Source organism: Oncorhynchus mykiss, chromosome 16, assembly GCF_013265735.2.
Source record: "Oncorhynchus mykiss isolate Arlee chromosome 16, USDA_OmykA_1.1, whole genome shotgun sequence".
NCBI lineage: Eukaryota > Metazoa > Chordata > Actinopteri > Salmoniformes > Salmonidae > Oncorhynchus > Oncorhynchus mykiss.
The window spans coordinates 70,041,590-70,063,697 of record NC_048580.1 but is presented as its reverse complement, the minus strand read 5'-3'; the positions used below and the strand labels follow the sequence as shown (position 1 = coordinate 70,063,697).

Sequence of the window (22,108 nt, the reverse complement as noted above, 5' to 3'; positions counted from 1 at the left end):
TGAAATGACAAGCATGTCACGCTCACAACACTCAAGACAGAAACACAGACTCACATGTTGTAGAACATACAGAACTTACTCTAGTGCCACTCTCAGATGCCTGACTTCCTCTCGCAGCCTCTGGTTCTCCTTTTTCATCATGTTCATCTCTCCAGCTACAAAATAGAAAATACTGAAAATAATCCCCAGGCCATGGCTAATGTCTAATGTGAAAATACTGAAAATAATCCCCAGGCCATGGCTAATGTCTAATGTGAAAATACTGAAAATAATCCCCAGGCCATGGCTAATGTCTAATGTGAAAATACTGAAAATAATCCCCAGGCCATGGCTAATGTCTAATGTGAAAATACTGAAAATAATCCCCAGGCCATGGCTAATGTCTAATGTGAAAATACTGCACTGTAGCTACAAATCAGGGAGCCTAGTTGGATCTTTACACAATGCTAGAGAGGCATGTGGAGAAGGGGAACTCAGAGTGCAAATTACAGGGGGAACAGGGGGAGGGGGGGGGTCATGACCCCCTAAAATGGAACATGAGACATCCTAAATGCAGGTGTGTGTGTGTGTGTGTGTGGGGGGGGGGGGGTTCTCTAATTAGTGAGAAGAAAAAAAAGTTGTTTTATTGTCACACACTGGATGGGTGCAGTTTTTACAGGAACGAGGGTTTAGTGGACAGACTATTCACCTTGTCCGCTCAGGTATTTGAACCACCAGCCCAACGTCCTAACCAGCAGCCCAACGTCCTAACCAGCAGCCCAACGTCCTAACCACTAGGCTGCCTGTCGACCACTCTCCTATTTGATTAAAATGCAATTTGTACAGTAGTAAAGATGAAAATAAAAGCTTATTTCCCCGAATTAAACAAACATCCCCACCATCTGTGTCATGGTTTAAACAATTGTTTTTCCACATATGGCTGTACTTATAATTCCGGGATAGTCTCTTTTCAGGTGTACCAACTTTTCTTTCTACAGAAAAAGGTTATTTCGTCAGAAAACCTCATCAATTAATTAAGGCTACAAGAATGTAGACCCAATGACAATTGCCAAAATGTCATTACACTTTGGGGAATTGTGTGACATTTGTCTCTTTCCATTTCATCAAGTGGTGTTATTCCACAGTACTTTGGTTGGATACTGGAATGATTTTGGATCGGATGAACATGAGCAGGTAGTCTCCTTTTGGATCTCCTCTTGGGGATGTTATTCGAAAACATAATGTTAACTTTCACTGCTATGCGGATGACACACAGCTGTACATTTCAATGAAACATGGCGAAGCCCCAAAATTGCCCTTGCTAGAAGCATGTGTTTCAGACACAAGGAAGTGGATGGCTGCAAACTTTCTATTTTTAAACTCGGACAAAACAGAGATGCTTGTTCTAGGTCCCAAGAAATAAAGAGATCTTCTGTTGAATCTGACAATTAATCTTAATGGTTGTACAGTCGTCTCAAATAAAACTGTGAAGGACGTCGGCGTTACTCTGGACCCTGATCTCTCTTTTGACGAACATATCAAGACTGTTTCAAGGACAGCTTTTTTCCATCTACGTAACATTGCAAAAATCAGAAGTGCTAGCCTCTCTACACTGGCTTCCTGTCAAAGCAAGGGCTGATTTCAAGGTTTTACTGCTAACCTACAAAGCATTACATGGGCTTGCTCCTACCTATCTCTCTGATTTGGTCCTGCCGTACATACCTACACGTACGCTACGGTCACAAGACGCAGGCCTCCTAATTGTCCCTAGAATTTCTAAGCAAACAGCTGAAGGCAGGGCTTTCTCCTATAGAGCTCCATTTTTATGGAACGGTCTGCCTACCCATGTGAGAGACGCAAACTCGGTCTCAACTTTTAAGTCTCTACTGAAGACTCATCTCTTCAGTGGGTCATGTGATTGAGTGTAGTCTGGCCCAGGAGTGGGAAGGTGAACGGAAAGGCTCTGGAGCAAAGAACCGCCCTTGCTGTCTCTGCCTGGCCGGTTCCCCTCTTTCCACTGTGATTCTCTGCCTCTAACCCTATTACAGGGGCTGAGTCACTGGCTTACTGGGGCTCTCTCATGCCGTCCCTGGAGGGGGTGCGTCACCTGAGTGTGTTGATTCACTGATGTGGTCATCCTGTCTGGGTTGGCGCCCCCCCCCCCCCCCCCCCCCCCCCCCCCTTGGGTTGTGCCGTGGCGGAGGTCATTGTGGGCTATACTCAGCCTTGTCTCAGGATGGTAAGTTGGTGGTTGAAGATATCCCTCTAGTGGTGTGGGGGCTGTGCTTTGGCAAAGTGGGTGGGGTTATATCCTTCCTGTTTGGCCCTGTCCGGGGATGTCCTCGGATGGGGCCACAGTGTCTCCTGACCCCTCCTGTCTCAGCCTCCAGTATTTATGCTGCAGTAGTTTATGTGTCGGGGGGCTAGGGTAAGTTTGTTATATCTGGAGTACTTCTCCTGTCCTATTCGGTGTCCTGTGTGAATCTAAGTGTGCGTTCTCTAATTCTCTCCTTCTCTCTTTCTTTCTCTCTCTCTGAGGACCTGAGCCGTAGGACCATGCCCCAGGACTACCTGACAGGATGACTCCTTGCTGTCCCAAGTCCACCTGGCCGTGCTGCTGCTCCAGTTTCAACTGACCTGAGCCCTAGGACCATGCCCCAGGACTACCTGACATGATGACTCCTTGCTGTCCCCAGTCCACCTGACCGTGCTGCTGCTCCAGTTTCAACTGTTCTGCCTTATTATTATTCGACCATGCTGGTCATTTATGAACATTTGAACATCTTGGCCATGTTCTGTTATAATCTCCACCCGGCACAGCCAGAAGAGGACTGGCCACCCCACATAGCCTGGTTCCTCTCTAGGTTTCTTTCTAGGTTTTGGCCTTTCTAGGGAGTTTTTCCTTGCCACCGTGCTTCTACACCTGCATTCCTTGCTGTTTGGGGTTTTAGGCTGGGTTTCTGTACAGCACTTTGAGATATCAGCTGATGTACGAAGGGCTATGTAAATACATTTGATTTGATTTGATGAACATGCGCAGGTAGTCTCCTTTTTTGAAGTGATTTGGTTGACATCATGATGTGGTTTTGATCATGCCAAATTGAAAGGTCATTTAATAAAAAAAATTAAAAATAGAAAAATAGAAAAATAAAATAATAAATAAAATAATAAATAAATAAATGAATAAATAAATGTACTGTTAACTGACACCTTTACTATTATAAGCTCATAAACAATTTGGGTGACATGGGAGGTCCCTTCAAAAAAAAAACATAGAGATTCCCCGAATGTCACAGTGTAATTGGCACTCTAAATGGGGTTGATGTGATGTGTTAGCTGTTAGCTACCCAGGATGGAGATGTGCTGTAGGCTCTGGATCTGAGAGGTCTCATACTCCTGCTGCCGGCGCTTGGCCACATCCTGAGTCACAGTACACCTGTCACACAGCCCCGCCCTCAACCTGAAGCACAGAGGTCGGCGGGGGGTCAAACACTGACAAACATTGAGCTAGAGGCAGACTGGTGTTGAAGTAACTGTCCAGTGAAATACTTTTCTTATAAACAAAAAAAGGTCATTAAATATGTTAAAAAGCAGCTTTTCTGTGTTAGAAACGGTGTGGTCATTCCCACGATAACAGAATGGTGTGGTCATTCCCACGATAACAGAATGGTGTGGTCATTCCCACGATAACAGAATGGTGTGGTCATTCCCACGATAACAGAATGGTGTGGTCATTCCCACGATAACAGAATGGTGTGGTCATTCCCACGATAACAGAATGGTGTGGCTATACCCACGATAACAGAATGGTGTGGCTATACCCACGATAACATAATGGTGTGGCTATACCCACGATAACAGAATGGTGTGGTCATTCCCACGATAACAGAATGGTGTGGCTATACCCACGATAACAGAATGGTGTGGTCATTCCCACGATAACAGAATGGTGTGGTCATTCCCACGATAACAGAATGGTGTGGCCGTACCCACGATAACAGAATGGTGTGGCCATACCCACGATAACAGAATGGTGTGGTCATACCCACGATAACAGAATGGTGTGGCCATACCCACGATAACAGAATGGTGTGGTCATACCCACGATAACAGAATGGTGTGGCCATACCCACAATAACAGAATGGTGTGGTCATACCCACGATAACAGAATGGTGTGGCCATACCCACGATAACAGAATGGTGTGGCCATACCCACGATAACAGAATGGTGTGGTCATACCCACGATAACAGAATGGTGTGGTCATTCCCACGATAACAGAATGGTGTGGCTATACCCACGATAACAGAATGGTGTGGCTATACCCACGATAACATAATGGTGTGGCTATACCCACAATAACAGAATGGTGTGGTCATACTCACGATAACAGAATGGTGTGGCTATACCCACGATAACAGAATGGTGTGGTCATTCCCACGATAACAGAATGGTGTGGTCATTCCCACGATAACAGAATGGTGTGGTCATACCCACGATAACAGAATGGTGTGGTCATTCCCACGATAACAGAATGGTGTGGCCATACCCACGATAACAGAATGGTGTGGTCATTCCCACGATAACAGAATGGTGTGGCCATACCCACGATAACAGAATGGTGTGGTCATTCCCACGATAACAGAATGGTGTGGTCATACCCACGATAACAGAATGGTGTGGTCATTCCCACGATAACAGAATGGTGTGGCCATACCCACGATAACAGAATGGTGTGGTCATTCCCACGATAACAGAATGGTGTGGTCATACCCACGATAACAGAATGGTGTGGTCATTCCCACGATAACAGAATGGTGTGGTCATTCCCACGATAACAGAATGGTGTGGTCATTCCCACGATAACAGAATGGTGTGGTCATTCCCACGATAACAGAATGGTGTGGCCATACCCACGATAACAGAATGGTGTGGTCATTCCCACGATAACAGAATGGTGTGGCCATACCCACGATAACAGAATGGTGTGGTCATTCCCACGATAACAGAATGGTGTGGTCATTCCCACGATAACAGAATGGTGTGGTCATTCCCACGATAACAGAATGGTGTGGTCATTCCCACGATAACAGAATGGTGTGGCCATACCCACGATAACAGAATGGTGTGGTCATTCCCACGATAACAGAATGGTGTGGCCATACCCACGATAACAGAATGGTGTGGTCATACCCACGATAACAGAATGGTGTGGGTGCATACCGGTCATTAAGTATATTCATACGAGTAGACCGCTGATTGGCCAGCTCAGCCAATGAAGCAGGATGACATCATTCTCTCTTTGAGGAAATATCCAATCAAATCACATTTTATTTGTCACATGCCCCGAATACCACATGTGTAGACTTTACCGTAGAAAACCTATCAGCCCTTTTCCAACAATAAAGAGATTAAAAAACACAAATAAACAGCAAGCATTTCTGAAACGGTATGTTTGAGATACAATATTAAATTGGGATTTTTTTACATTTATGCGTTGGCCACAAATACAAGTATAAGATGAGTCAATAACATTACTTGGGTATGGGTTAACAGAATATACACTTTTAAAAATGATATTTTCACTGTACAGTTACTTTAAAACAGCATACACACATTGGTGGCACAAAAAAAATGATGTAATACTATAATTTACATGCCATTTAGCAGGGGCTTTTGTCAGTCCTTCACATGTCACATATGGGTGGTCCCAGGAATCCTACCCACTATTTTGCCATTACAAGTGCCATGCTCTACCAACTGAGCTACATAAAACACCCCAAACACAGAGAGACACATTGCTACATGCCCATACAGCACACACACACACACACACACACACACACACACACACACACACACACACACACACACACACACACACACACACACACACACACACACACACACACACACACCACCCACCTGTTTTCCAGCTGTTTGATGTTGTCTGTGAGTAACCTCTGCTGCTCTCTCAGCTGTTGGTTCCTGTTGAACAGCTCCTCCATTCTCTTTGTGTCACTACATAGACCAGCACACCAACAGGTATCAATACGTCTCCCGCACATCAACATTTCACCCTTTAGTGAATCAAATCAAAGTTTATTGGTCGACACACACAGATTTTGTAGACGTCGTTTCTAGCTTCAACGGAGCGGTAACACGTAACAATACACCACAATGTCCACATAACCCCCCCCCCCCCCCCCATAAAAAAAAGTTAAAAGAGAAAGGAATTAAGAAATAACAGAACGAGCTATTATAACATTATTAAAGTAACCAGTGTTCAATGACTATGTGCACAGGGCAGCAGTCTCTAAGGTGCAGGGTAGAGTACTGGGTGGTAGTCAGCTAGAACTAAGTCAGCTAGTGACTAAGGTTCAGGGCAGGGTACTGGGAGGAGGCCGGCTAGTGGTGACTATTTTACAGTCGGATGGTCTGGAGATAGAAGCTATTTATTAGCTTTCGGTCCCAGCTTTGATGCACCTGTACCCACCTTCGAGATGGTAGCAAGGTGAACAGGCCATGACTCAGGTGGCTGAGGTCCTTAATGATGTGATGTGGCCTTCCTGTAGATGTTCTGGAGGGCAGGCAGTGTGCCCCTGGTGATGCGCTGGGATGACTGCCCTCTGGAGAGCCATGCGGTGGCTCCCGACAGAATGCTCTCGATGGTGTATCTGTAGAAGTTTCTGAGGGTCTTAGGGGCCAAGCCAAATTTCTTCAGCCTCCTGAGATTGAAGAGGCGATGTTGCGCCTTCTTCACCATACTGTTGGTCTGGAAGGACCATTTTAGGTCCTCAGTGATGCGCACGATCAGCTCCTTTGTTTTGTTGACATTGAGTGAGAGGGTATTTTCCTGCCACCACTCTGCCAGGGCCCTCACCTCCTCTCTGTAGTCTGTCTCGTCATTGTTGGTGATCAGGCCTACCACTGTTTTGTCATCAGCAAACTTGATGATTGAGTTAGAGACGTGCGTGGCCACGCAGTCATGGGTGAATAGGGAGTACAGGAGGGTGCTGACCACGCACCCCTGTCGGGCCCCTGTGTTGAGGATCAGTGTGACAGCGGTGTTGCTGCCTACCTGCACCACCTGGTATCACTACTTCTTCCACATATCAGTATATCACCTTTTAGTAATGTGCTTTGAAATGGACTCAGCATTTACTTACCAGCCCTTTTTATTGGTTAGCTCCTGCAATTTCTCTTGCCATTCTACAGAGAGAGAGGGAGAGAGAGAGGGAAAGAGAGAGAGAGGGAGGTAGAGAGAGAGAGAGAGAGACAGAGAGAGAGAGATGGTGGAGAGAGAGAGAGGTGGAGAGAGATGGAGAGCGAGAGAGAGAGATAGATGGAGAGCGAGAGAAAGAGAGAGAGAGAGAGAGAGAGAGAGAGATGGAGAGGGAGAGAGAAAGAGAGAGAGATGGAGAGAGAGAGGTAGAGAGAGAGAGAGGTAGAGAAAGAGAGAGAGTGAAAGAGAGAGAGAGAGAGAGAGAGAGAGAGAGGGAAAGAGAGAGAGGGAGGGAGAGAGGGAGAGAGAGAGAGGTGGAGAGAGATGGAGAGAGAGAAAGAGAGAGAGAGAGAGAGAGATGGAGAGAGAGAGAGAGAGAGGGGTATAGAGAAAGAGAGAGAGAGAGAGAGAGAGAGAGAGAGAGAGAGAGAGAGAGAGCAGGAGCGGGAGAGAGAGAGTGGGAGTGAGAGAGAGAGAGAGAGATTGTAGATGGATTGATAGATAGTTAGATCATGTTAGAATATTAATTCTATAGTATTGTCTTGTGTGGTACCACGCTCACATCTCAGATCATCAGCAACACTGACACGGCAGCAGGATTGATCACTCACTTTGGACCTCTCGGTCGTGGGACTCCCTCAGTTTGTGGAGGAGATTGTTAAAACCATCCAGAGCCATGGAAACACTGCTGTCACAGCCGACCTTTACACAGGACCCCTCTCTCTCTCTCTCGGCTGTCATCCACAACAGAAATGTCCTCAACTGGGGAAGAAAACCAACCAAAGCAAAGGTAATGGGTTTCCACAAGAGCATGCCAGAGCGCAGCAGACCTTAAGGCCTTAACTTCCACAAATAGGAGGCAAACTTATGCAGAGATATTGGAAATGATAACAAGTTAGTGTGTGTGTGTGTGTGTGTGTGTGTGTGTGTGTGTGTGTGTGTGTGTGTGTGTGTGTGTGTGTGTGTGTGTGTGTGTGAGAGAGAGAGAGAGAGAGAGAGAGAGAGAGAGAGAGAGAGAGAGAGAATATCACTTGAGACTTGTTAGTAGATTTCCCTTATCTTATGTCCTACAGGTCTACGTTTAATTGATAGAACAGGGAACATTGAATAACATGACACAATATGCTGTAAGATGCCACTGTACTCCTGTCATGAGATATTATACAATAAGGCCATGAAACACAACATGCCTAGTGGAGGAGTACAGTAGACTATAACATGTCTAGTGGAGAGGAGCAGTACAGTAGACTATAACATGTCTAGAGGAGAGGAGCAGTACAGTAGACTATAACATGTCTAGAGGAGCAGTACAGTAGACTATAACATGTCTAGTGGAGCAGTACAGTAGACTATAACATGTCTAGAGGAGAGGAGCAGTACAGTAGACTATAACATGTCTAGAGGAGCAGTACAGTAGACTATAACATGTCTAGAGGAGCAGTACAGTAGACTATAACATGTCTAGTGGAGAGGAGCAGTACAGTAGACTATAACATGTCTAGAGGAGAGGAGCAGTACAGTAGACTATAACATGTCTAGAGGAGAGGAGCAGTACAGTAGACTATAACATGTCTAGAGGAGTAGGACAGTAGACTATAACATGTCTAGATTAGAGGAGCAGTACAGTAGACTATAACATGTCTAGAGGAGAGGAGCAGTACAGTAGACTATAACATGTCTAGAGGAGAGGAGCAGTACAGTAGACTATAACATGTCTAGAGGAGTAGGACAGTAGACTATAACATGTCTAGAGGAGAGGAGCAGTACAGTAGACTATAACATGTCTAGAGGAGAGGAGCAGTACAGTAGACTATAACATGTCTAGTGGAGCAGTACAGTAGACTATAACATGTCTAGAGGAGAGGAGCAGTACAGTAGACTATAACATGTCTAGAGGAGAGGAGTAGTACAGTAGACTATAACATGTCTAGTGGAGAAGTACAGTAGACTATAACATGTCTAGAGCAGTAGTACAGTAGACTATAACATGTCTAGAGCAGTAGTACAGTAGACTATAACATGTCTAGTGGAGAAGTACAGTAGACTATAACATGTCTAGAGCAGTAGTACAGTAGACTATAACATGTCTAGAGCAGTAGTACAGTAGACTATAACATGTCTAGAGCAGTAGTACAGTAGACTATAACATGTCTAGAGGAGTGGAGCAGTACAGTAGACTATAACATGTCTAGAGGAGAGGAGCAGTACAGTAGACTATAACATGTCTAGTGGAGCAGTACAGTAGACTATAACATGTCTAGTGGAGCAGTACAGTAGACTATAACATGTCTAGAGGAGAGGAGCAGTACAGTAGACTATAACATGTCTAGTGGAGAGGAGCAGTACAGTAGACTATAACATGTCTAGTGGAGCAGTACAGTAGACTATAACATGTGTAGAGGAGTAGGACAGTAGACTACAACATGTCTAGAGGAGCAGTACAGTAGACTATAACATGTCTAGTGGAGAGGAGCAGTACAGTAGACTATAACATGTCTAGAGGAGCAGTACAGCAGACTATAACATGTCTAGAGGAGAGGAGCAGTACAGTAGACTATAACATGTCTAGTGGAGCAGTACAGTAGACTATAACATGTGTAGAGGAGAGGAGCAGTACAGTAGACTATAACATGTCTAGTGGAGCAGTACAGTAGACTATAACATGTCTAGAGGAGAGGAGCAGTACAGTAGACTATAACATGTCTAGTCGAGCAGTACAGTAGACTATAACATGTCTAGAGGAGCAGTACAGTAGACTATAACATGTCTAGAGGAGCAGTACAGTAGACTATAACATGTCTAGTGGAGAGGAGTAGTACAGTAGACTATAACATGTCTAGAGGAGCAGTACAGTAGACTATAACATGTCTAGAGGAGCAGTACAGTAGACTATAACATGTCTAGAGGAGCAGTACAGTAGACTATAACATGTATAGAGGAGAGGAGCAGTACAGTAGACTATAACATGTCTAGAGGAGCAGTACAGTAGACTATAACATGTCTAGAGGAGCAGTACAGTAGACTATAACATGTCTAGAGGAGCAGTACAGTAGACTATAACATGTCTAGTGGAGAGGAGCAGTACAGTAGACTATAACATGTCTAGAGGAAAGGAGCAGTACAGTAGACCATAACATGTCTAGAGGAGCAGTACAGTAAACTATAACATGTCTAGTGGAGCAGTACAGCAGACTATAACATGTCTAGTGGAGCAGTACAGTAGACTATAACATGTCTAGTGGAGAGGGGCAGTACAGTAGACTATAACATGTCTAGAGGAGCAGTACAGTAGACTATAACGTGTCTAGAGCAGTAGTACAGTAGACTATAACATGTCTAGTGGAGCAGTACAGTAGACTATAACATGTCTAGAGCAGTAGTACAGTAGACTATAACATGTCTAGAGCAGTAGTACAGTAGACTATAACATGTCTAGAGGAGCAGTACAGTAGACTATAACATGTCTAGAGCAGTAGTACAGTAGACTATAACATGTCTAGAGGAGTAGGACAGTAGACTATAACATGTCTAGAGCAGTAGTACAGTAGACTATAACATGTCTAGAGCAGTAGGACAGTAGACTATAACATGTCTAGAGGAGTAGGACAGTAGACTATAACATGTCTAGTGGAGCAGTACAGTAGACTATAACATGTCTAGAGCAGTAGTACAGTAGACTATAACATGTCTAGAGGAGAGGAGCAGTACAGTAGACTATAACATGTCTAGAGGAGCAGTACAGTAAACTATAACATGTCTAGTGGAGCAGTACAGTAGACTATAACATGTCTAGTGGAGCAATACAGTAGACTATAACATGTCTAGAGCAGTAATACAGTAGACTATAACATGTCTTGAGGAGCAGTACAGTAGACTATAACATGTCTAGAGCAGTAGTACAGTAGACTATAACATGTCTAGTGGAGAGGAGCAGTACAGTAGACTATAACATGTCTAGAGGAGAGGAGCAGTACAGTAGACCATAACATGTCTAGAGGAGCAGTACAGTAAACTATAACATGTCTAGTGGAGCAGTACAGCAGACTATAACATGTCTAGTGGAGCAGTACAGTAGACTATAACATGTCTAGAGGAGCAGTACAGTAGACTATAACGTGTCTAGAGCAGTAGTACAGTAGACTATAACATGTCTAGAGCAGTAGTACAGTTGACTATAACATGTCTAGAGGAGCAGTACAGTAGACTATAACATGTCTAGAGCAGTAGTACAGTAGACTATAACATGTCTAGAGGAGTAGGACAGTAGACTATAACATGTCTAGAGCAGTAGTACAGTAGACTATAACATGTCTAGAGCAGTAGTACAGTAGACTATAACATGTCTAGAGGAGTAGGACAGTAGACTATAACATGTCTAGTGGAGCAGTACAGTAGACTATAACATGTCTAGAGCAGTAGTACAGTAGACTATAACAATTCTAGAGGAGAGGAGCAGTACAGTAGACTATAACATGTCTATTGGAGAGGAGCAGTACAGTAAACTATAACATGTCTAGTGGAGCAATACAGTAGACTATAACATGTCTAGTGGAGCAGTACTGTAGACTATAACATGTCTAGAGCAGTAGTACAGTAGACTATAACATGTCTAGAGGAGCAGTACAGTAGACTATAACATGTCTAGAGCAGTAGTACAGTAGACTATAACATGTCTAGAGGAGTAGGACAGTAGACTATAACATGTCTAGTGGAGCAGTACAGTAGACTATAACATGTCTAGTGGAGCAGTACAGTAGACTATAACATGTCTAGTGGAGAGGAGCAGTACAGTAGACTATAACATGTCTAGAGGAGAGGAGCAGTACAGTAGACTATAACATGTCTAGTGGATTAGTACAGTAGACTATAACATGTCTAGAGCAGTAGTACAGTAGACTATAACATGTCTAGAGGAGCAGTACAGTAGACTATAACATGTCTAGAGGAGCAGTACAGTAGACTATAACATGTCTAGAGGAGCAGTACAGTAGACTATAACATGTCTAGTGGAGAGGAGCAGTACAGTAGACTATAACATGTCTAGAGGAGCAGTACAGTAGACTATAACATGTCTAGAGGAGCAGTACAGTAGACTATAACATGTATAGTGGAGTGGAGCAGTACAGTAGACTATAACATGTCTAGTGGAGCAGTACAGTAGACTATAACATGTCTAGAGGAGCAGTACAGTAGACTATAACATGTCTAGAGGAGCAGTACAGTAGACTATAACATGTCTAGAGCAATAGTACAGTAGACTATAACATGTCTAGAGCAGTAGGACAGTAGACTATAACATGTCTAGAGGAGTAGGACAGTAGACTTTAACATGTCTAGAGGAGAGGAGCAGTACAGTAGACTATAAGATGTCTAGTGGAGCAGTACAGTAGACTATAACATGTCTAGTGGAGAGGAGCAGTACAGTAGACTATAACATGTCTAGTGGAGCAGTACAGTAATAATAATAACATGTCAAGAGGAGAGGAGCAGTACAGTAGACTATAACATGTCTAGTGGAGCAATACAGTAGACTATAACATGTCTATAGGAGCAGTACAGTAGACTATAACATGTCTAGAGCAGTAGTACAGTAGACTATAACATGTCTAGAGGAGCAGTACAGTAGACTATAACATGTCTAGAGCAGTAGTACAGTAGACTATAACATGTCTAGAGGAGCAGTACAGTAGACTATAACATGTCTAGAGGAGCAGTACAGTAGACTATAACATGTCTAGAGGAGCAGTACAGTAGACTATAACATGTCTAGTGGAGTGGAGCAGTACAGTAGACTATAACATGTCTAGTGGAGCAGTACAGTAGACTATAACATGTCAAGAGGAGAGGAGCAGTACAGTAGACTATAACATGTCTAGAGGAGCAGTACAGTAGACTATAACATGTCTAGAGGAGCAGTACAGTAAACTATAACATGTCTAGTGGAGCAGTACAGTAGACTATAACATGTCTAGAGCAGTAGTACAGTAGTCTATAACATGTCTAGTGGAGAGGAGCAGTACAGTAGACTATAACATGTCTAGTGGAGAGGAGCAGTACAGTAGACTATAACATGTCTAGTGGAGCAGTACAGTAGACTATAACATGTCTAGAGCAGTAGTACAGTAGTCTATAACATGTCTAGTGGAGAGGAACAGTACAGTAGACTATAACATGGCTAGAGGAGAGGAGCAGTACAGTAGACTATAACACGTCTGATGGAGCAGTACAGTAGACTATAACATGGCTAGAGGAGAGGAGCAGTACAGTAAACTACAACATGTCTAGTGGAGCAGTACAGTAGACTATAACATGTCTAGTGGAGAGGAGCAGTACAGTAGACTATAACATGTCTAGTGGAGCAGTACAGTAGACTATAACATGTCTAGAGCAGTAGTACAGTAGTCTATAACATGTCTAGTGGAGAGGAACAGTACAGTAGACTATAACATGGCTAGAGGAGAGGAGCAGTACAGTAGACTATAACACGTCTGATGGAGCAGTACAGTAGACTATAACATGGCTAGAGGAGAGGAGCAGTACAGTAAACTACAACATGTCTAGTGGAGCAGTACAGTAGACTATAACATGTCTAGAGGAGCAGTACAGTAGACTATAACATGTCTAGAGGAGCAGTACAGTAGACTATAACATGTCTAGAGCAATAGTACAGTAGACTATAACATGTCTAGAGCAGTAGGACAGTAGACTATAACATGTCTAGAGGAGTAGGACAGTAGACTTTAACATGTCTAGAGGAGAGGAGCAGTACAGTAGACTATAACATGTCTAGTGGAGCAGTACAGTAGACTATAACATGTCTAGTGGAGAGGAGCAGTACAGTAGACTATAACATGTCTAGTGGAGCAGTACAGTAATAATAATAACATGTCAAGAGGAGAGGAGCAGTACAGTAGACTATAACATGTCTAGTGGAGCAATACAGTAGACTATAACATGTCTATAGGAGCAGTACAGTAGACTATAACATGTCTAGAGCAGTAGTACAGTAGACTATAACATGTCTAGAGGAGCAGTACAGTAGACTATAACATGTCTAGAGCAGTAGTACAGTAGACTATAACATGTCTAGAGGAGCAGTACAGTAGACTATAACATGTCTAGAGGAGCAGTACAGTAGACTATACCATGTCTAGAGGAGCAGTACAGTAGACTATAACATGTCTAGTGGAGAGGAGCAGTACAGTAGACTATAACATGTCTAGTGGAGTGGAGCAGTACAGTAGACTATAACATGTCTAGTGGAGCAGTACAGTAGACTATAACATGTCAAGAGGAGAGGAGCAGTACAGTAGACTATAACATGTCTAGAGGAGCAGTACAGTAGACTATAACATGTCTAGAGGAGCAGTACAGTAAACTATAACATGTCTAGTGGAGCAGTACAGTAGACTATAACATGTCTAGAGCAGTAGTACAGTAGTCTATAACATGTCTAGTGGAGAGGAGCAGTACAGTAGACTATAACATGTCTAGTGGAGAGGAGCAGTACAGTAGACTATAACATGTCTAGTGGAGCAGTACAGTAGACTATAACATGTCTAGAGCAGTAGTACAGTAGTCTATAACATGTCTAGTGGAGAGGAACAGTACAGTAGACTATAACATGGCTAGAGGAGAGGAGCAGTACAGTAGACTATAACACGTCTGATGGAGCAGTACAGTAGACTATAACATGGCTAGAGGAGAGGAGCAGTACAGTAAACTACAACATGTCTAGTGGAGCAGTACAGTAGACTATAACATGTCTAGTGGAGAGGAGCAGTACAGTAGACTATAACATGTCTAGTGGAGCAGTACAGTAGACTATAACATGTCTAGAGCAGTAGTACAGTAGACTATAACATGTCTAGAGGAGCAGTACAGTAGACTATAACATGTCTAGAGGAGTAGGACAGTAGACTATAACATGTCTAGAGGAGAGGAGCAGTACAGTAGACTATAACACGTCTAGTGGAGCAGTACAGTAGACTATAACATGGCTAGAGGAGAGGAGCAGTACAGTAAACTACAACATGTCTAGTGGAGCAGTACAGTAGACTATAACATGTCTAGTGGAGAGGAGCAGTACAGTAGACTATAACATGTCTAGTGGAGCAGTACAGTAGACTATAACATGTCTAGTGGAGCAGTACAGTAGACTATAACATGTCTAGAGCAGTAGTACAGTAGACTATAACATGTCTAGAGGAGCAGTACAGTAGACTATAACATGTCTAGAGGAGTAGGACAGTAGACTATAACATGTCTAGAGCAGTAGTACAGTAGACTATAACATGTCTAGAGGAGCAGTACAGTAGACTATAACATGTCTAGTGGAGAGGAGCAGTACAGTAGACTATAACATGTCTAGAGGAGTAGGACAGTAGACTATAACATGTCTAGAGGAGAGGAGCAGTACAGTAGACTATAACATGTCTAGAGGAGAGGAGCAGTACAGTAGGCTATAACATGCCTAGTGGAGAGGAGCAGTACAGTAGACTATAACATGCCTAGTGGAGTGGAGCAGTACAGTAGACTATAACATGTCTAGAGGAGAGGAGCAGTACAGTAGGCTATAACATGCCTAGTGGAGAGGAGCAGTACAGTAGACTATAACATGTCTAGAGGAGCAGTACAGTAGACTATAACATGTCTAGATTAGAGGAGCAGTACAGTAGACTATAACATGTCTAGTGGAGCAGTACAGTAGACTATAACATGTCTAGAGCAGTAGGACAGTAGACTATAACATGTCTAGTGGAGCAGTACAGTAGACTATAACATGTCTAGAGGAGCAGTACAGTAGACTATAACATGTCTAGATGAGCAGTACAGTAGACTATAACATGTCTAGAGGAGCAGTACAGTAGACTATAACATGTCTAGTGGAGCAGTACAGTAGACTATAACATGTCTAGAGGAGCAGTACAGTAGACTATAACATGTCTAGAGGAGAGGAGCAGTACAGTAGACTATAACATGTCTAGAGGAGCAGTACAGTAGACTATAACATGTCTAGAGTAGGACAGTAGACTAACATGTCTAGAGCAGTAGTACAGTATGTTCTGTGAGGATCAATGCTGTTCACTATTCCATGGACATTTTTATTTAATATAACATAAAACATTTGTTTTAACTCAGGCCTTCTTCTCTATTTAATTTTGTATTTTTTTTCCTTGTCTCTGCGTAATTCCCAATTGAAGGGGAGGGTGAGAGGGTGTGTCAACACACTCTAAACACCGTGAAGCATTTTTTGATCTGAGCTGTTCTCAGAAGCAGCATGTCGGGATACGTTGTCTTAACTGTCCCAAATGTTGCAGCAAAGCAAGAGAAGACCTGTCTGTCCAACGGTCTGCCTTTCCCTGCTCACAGAGTGTTGCTTAACAGGCTCTCAGTTCAAACTGTGACATACACACATATTACATACATGTACATTGTAGATTGATCGAGGTCCATTTTCAGTTATCAGTAATCTACCCCCGGCCCCCTTTTTTTAAAAAAGATCAATAGACCTGAATTGACCTAAAGTGACCTAAAGTTCACAGATCAATAGACCTGAATTACTCATATCCAAATCTATGTATCTGTATCTGTCCTAGTGGTCTAAATGTATATACACCTATAGAACAGAAATGGGTACTAGCTGTGTAGCTTTTCTAGCTTTTCTGTATAGCTGTGTAGCTGTGTAGCTTTGTATCTGTATACCTGTGTAGCTGTGTATCTGTGTAGCTTTGTATCTGTGTAGCTGTGTAGCTTTTCTAGCTGTATAGCTGGGTAGCTGTGTAGCTGTGTTGCTGTATAGCTTTTCTAGCTGTGTAGCTGTGTTGCTGTGTAGCTGTGTAGCTGTATACTGTGTAGCTGTATAGCTGCATAGCTGTATAGCTGTATAGCTTTTCTAGCTGTGTAGCTGTGTTGCTGTGTAGCTGTATACCTGTGTAGCTGTATACTGTGTAGCTGTGTAGCTGTGTTGCTGTGTGGCTGTATACCTGTGTAGCTGTGTAGCTGTGTTGCTGTGTCGCTGTATAGCTGTGTAGCTGTGTAGCTGTATACCTGTGTAGCTGTGTAGCTGTATACCTGTGTAGCTGTGTAGCTGTGTAGCTCTGTAGCTGTGTAGCTCTGTAGCTGTGTAGCTGTGTAGCTGTATACCTGTGTAGCTGTGTAGCTGTATACCTGTGTAGCTGTGTAGCTGTGTAGCTATATACCTGTGTAGCTGTATACCTGTGTAGCTGTGTAGCTGTGTAGCTCTGTAGCTGTGTAGCTGTATAGCTGTGTAGCTGTATACCTGTGTAGCTGTATACCTGTGTACCTGTGTAGCTGTATACCTGTGTAGCTGTGTACCTGTATACCTGTATACCTGTGTAGCTGTATACCTGTGTAGCTGTATACCTGTGTAGCTGTATACCTGTGTACCTGTGTAGCTGTATACCTGTGTAGCTGTGTACCTGTATACCTGTATACCTGTGTAGCTGTATACCTGTGTAGCTGTATACCTGTGTAGCTGTATACCTGTGTACCTGTGTAGCTGTATACCTGTGTAGCTGTATACCTGTGTAGCTGTATACCTGTGTACCTGTGTACCTGTGTAGCTGTATACCTGTATACCTGTGTAGCTGTATACCTGTGTACCTGTATACCTGTATACCTGTATACCTGTGTAGCTGTATACCTGTATACCTGTGTAGCTGTATACCTGTATACCTGTGTAGCTGTATACCTGTATACCTGTATACCTGTGTAGCTGTATACCTGTATACCTGTATACCTGTGTAGCTGTATACCTGTATACCTGTATACCTGTGTAGCTGTATACCTGTGTACCTGTGTAGCTGTATACCTGTATACCTGTATACCTGTATACCTGTGTACCTGTATACCTGTATACCTGTATACCTGTATACCTGTGTACCTGTGTACCTGTATACCTGTATACCTGTATACCTGTGTACCTGTGTACCTGTATACCTGTATACCTGTATACCTGTGTACCTGTGTAGCTGTATACCTGTATACCTGTATACCTGTATACCTGCATACCTGTGTACCTGTATACCTGTATACCTGTATACCTGTGTACCTGTATACCTGTATACCTGTATACCTGTGTACCTGTGTACCTGTATACCTGTATACCTGTATACCTGTGTACCTGTGTACCTGTATACCTGTATACCTGTATACCTGTGTACCTGTGTACCTGTATACCTGTATACCTGTATACCTGTGTACCTGTGTACCTGTATACCTGTATACCTGTATACCTGTGTAGCTGTATACCTGTGTACCTGTGTAGCTGTATACCTGTATACCTGTATACCTGTATACCTGTGTACCTGTATACCTGTATACCTGTATACCTGTATACCTGTATACCTGTGTACCTGTGTACCTGTATACCTGTATACCTGTATACCTGTGTAGCTGTATACCTGTGTACCTGTGTAGCTGTATACCTGTATACCTGTATACCTGTATACCTGTGTACCTGTATACCTGTGTACCTGTATACCTGTGTACCTGTGTACCTGTATACCTGTATACCTGTGTACCTGTGTACCTGTATACCTGTGTACCTGTGTACCTGTGTAGCTGTGTAGCTGTATACCTGTGTACCTGTATACCTGTGTACCTGTGTACCTGTGTACCTGTGTACCTGTATACCTGTATACCTTTGTAGCTGTATACCTGTGTAGCTGTATACCTGTATACCTGTATACCTGTGTACCTGTATACCTGTATACCTGTATACCTGTGTACCTGTATACCTGTGTACCTGTGTACCTGTGTACCTGTGTACCTGTATACCTGTATACCTGTGTAGCTGTATACCTGTGTACCTGTGTAGCTGTGTACCTGTATACCTGTATACCTGTGTACCTGTATACCTGTATACCTGTATACCTGTGTACCTGTATACCTGTGTACCTGTGTACCTGTGTACCTGTGTACCTGTATACCTGTATACCTGTGTAGCTGTATACCTGTGTACCTGTGTACCTGTGTAGCTCTGCACTGCATAACTATATGTGAACAAGAAGATAGGAGATGAAGAGCTCAACACACTGAGAAAAGGAAAAGCTGTCGTATGAAAGGGTACAGGGAGGTGGCTGAAGTATCTGTTGCACACATTTAAAACCACAGTCTTATGCACACTGTGTGAATAAAGCCTGATCCGTCACAGAATTGGAACATATTTGGCGAAATTAGACAATGACAGACAGACACTCATGTATGCAACGACAAGGCTACATTTTCTATAGAAATAGAAATATAGATTCAGTTATATGGTTCCTGACGTAAAAAAAAAAAGAAGAAGAGGGAAATCCAGGAATCGAAAAACAACTGATTGGACATCCCGCCATTTCTTTGGGTAAACAGTTGGGGGATAGGGAAGATAAGTGGAACTACTCCTGTGTTTATCGACAGAGTTATCGATGTAAGGACTGCCCTCCGTTAGCTCAACATGATAGTTTTTTCAACAAGTTTTATCCACACATAAAAATGGAGGTTGCAATCCCGGATTGCCACCTTTAATCCTACAATCCTGTACAACACGGTGTTGGGAAATAGACATAGGACCCAACAGTAGGTTATTGTCACAACATGTTAAATATCTGCCCCCAAATCAACACACAGATTTATATCACCGTTAATCCACTGATTTATATCACCGTTAATCCACAAACCATCAACCCGTCGTCTGACAAATTCAATGTGAACAAATGCACACTTCACTATACTGTTTTCTTATTCAAAACAACCATGTGGTTCAATCAATGATCATACAAGACGCCGTTAGGAAGAAGATAACATTAACCATAAATATATATATATATATATATATAACTGTAAATAATGCAATTGAATATCATCCTGTCCTTCATTATACAGATGAATCCTCATTTCCATCCATTGTCTAAGTATTCCCTGTTCTAATGAGGATTCAATGAGAAGGACTCATAAGGAAACAGTCCTTTCCTGTATGCTAATGAATAGACTCTCCTGCCCAGCATGCCTCCTGGCACCGGCCCACCCAGCAACCCGTCCCAACTTCACAGGCCCCAGCTCCCCACCACACACTGTCAACAGGCACACTCACCTTTTTCCAGGTCCCCAACGAGGACCCGTCACTCTGTCTGTCTGTCCTTCTGTCTGTCAATCCCTTGCAGTCTAGTCTGTCTCTTCTCCTCCTTAGCTCTGGAGAGCTGGTTGGTCAGTGCCAGAGATAGAGATGGATAAGGTAAGAGAGAGAGAGAGAGAGAGAGAGAGAGAGAGAGAGAGAGAGAGAGAGAGAGGAAATACACACAAGGGAAAGCCCCCCCCCCTCATCTCCACCCCAGGGGAAACAGGTCTGAGCGGTGCTAGAGAACACAAACACGGATGCCCAGGCCAGTTCTCCCTTGATATTCCGGTTCTGCAGAAATCCAGCAAAAACCGGACCATCCAGATTTATTAACCTTTAGAGAGCAGACAGAAGCCATAGGGTAGCTCAAACACAACATGAACTTTTCAATCTTACGTTTCAGAAGTAAAAAGAGGCAGAGATAAAAAATAAAAATAAAATAAAAAAACAACACAAAATGACATGAATTCAGGGTCTATAAATATTGAGTTATGATTGAGTAACTATAGAATATAATAAATAATGATTTGTGTTACTTTTTTTATACCCGCATGAAGTAATCTCACAATTTGAGAGGATTAGCAAACTTGCTCAGAAGGTGAAAAGGGGTATTTTGAGGTTTTAAAGACGACCATGCTGATTGGGCATTTCTCCAAATGTTTTGGAATCATACCAGGTGTTACTCTTTTATTTACAAATGGGGTGGAGTGTGGACACAATTATACATTTTCCCTCCTAGCTCTACGTGAGATGAACTATGAATCAGAATCGTGTGATAAAACACTACCAGTCACAATTACAGTGATTGTTGTAGGACATAGAGTACCAGTCAAAAGTTTGGACACACCTACTCATTCAAGGGTTTTTCTTTATTTTTACTATTTTCTACATTGTAGAATAATAGTGAAGACATCAAAACTATGAAATAACACATGGAATCATGTAGTATCAAAAAAAAAGTGTTAAACAAATCCAAATATATTTTAATATTTTAGATTATATATTAGATTAATATTTTAGTAGCCACCCGTTGCTTTGATGACAGCTTTGCAAGTTCTCTTGGCATTCTCTCAACCAGCTTCATGAGGAATGCTTTTCCAACAGTCTTGAAGGAGTTCCCACATATGCTGAGCATTTATTGGTTGCTTTTCCTTCACTCTGCAGTCCAACTCATCCCAAACCATCTCAATTGGGTTGAGGTCGCGTGATTGTAGAGGCCAGGTCATCTGATGCAGCACTTCATCACTTTCCTTGGTCAAATAGCCCTTACACAGCCTGGAGGTGTGTTTTGGGTCATTGTCCTGTTGAAAAATAAATGATAGTCCCACTAAGTGCAAATCAACTGGGATGGTGTTTCGCTGCAGAATGCTGCTAATTCTAATGCTGCTAATTCTAAATAAATCACTGACAGTGTCACCAGAAAAGCACCCCCACAACATCACACCTCCTCCTCCATGCTTCACGGTGGGAAACACACATACTGAGATCATCTGTTCACCTACTCTGCGTCTCACAAAGACACGGCGGTTGGAACCAGAAATCTAAAAGGACAGATTTCCACCAGTTTAATATCCATTGCTCGTGTTTCATGGCCCAAGCAAGTCTCTTATTCTTATCGGTGTCCTTTAGTAGTGGTTTCTTTGCAGCAATTTGACTATGAAGGCCTGATTCACGCAGTCTCCTCTGAACAGTTGAACAGTTGATGTGTCTTTTACTTGAACTCTGAAGCATTTCTTGGGGCTGCAATCTGAGGTGCAGTTAACTCTAATCAATTTATCCTCTGC

At 43.0% G+C, this 22,108-nt stretch overlaps 1 protein-coding gene across 2 annotated transcripts in view; it reads right to left on the bottom strand.

Moving 5' to 3' along the window:
• Positions 1–20,450, bottom strand: part of LOC118939577 (mediator of RNA polymerase II transcription subunit 1-like) — a 26,079-nt gene extending 5,629 nt beyond the window's left edge. For both annotated transcript variants that reach the window (XM_036947680.1, XM_036947681.1), the window contains exons 1-6: positions 20,301–20,450; positions 7,816–7,966; positions 7,149–7,191; positions 5,905–6,000; positions 3,327–3,439; positions 80–155 (exon numbers count right to left, since the gene is read on the bottom strand). In XM_036947680.1, coding sequence (XP_036803575.1) covers positions 80–155; positions 3,327–3,439; positions 5,905–6,000; positions 7,149–7,191; positions 7,816–7,945 — 458 coding nt within the window. In that variant the 5' untranslated portion in view covers positions 7,946–7,966; positions 20,301–20,450. The remainder of the gene's footprint in view (positions 1–79; positions 156–3,326; positions 3,440–5,904; positions 6,001–7,148; positions 7,192–7,815; positions 7,967–20,300) is intronic.
• Between the last annotated feature and the right edge of the window lie 1,658 nt (positions 20,451–22,108).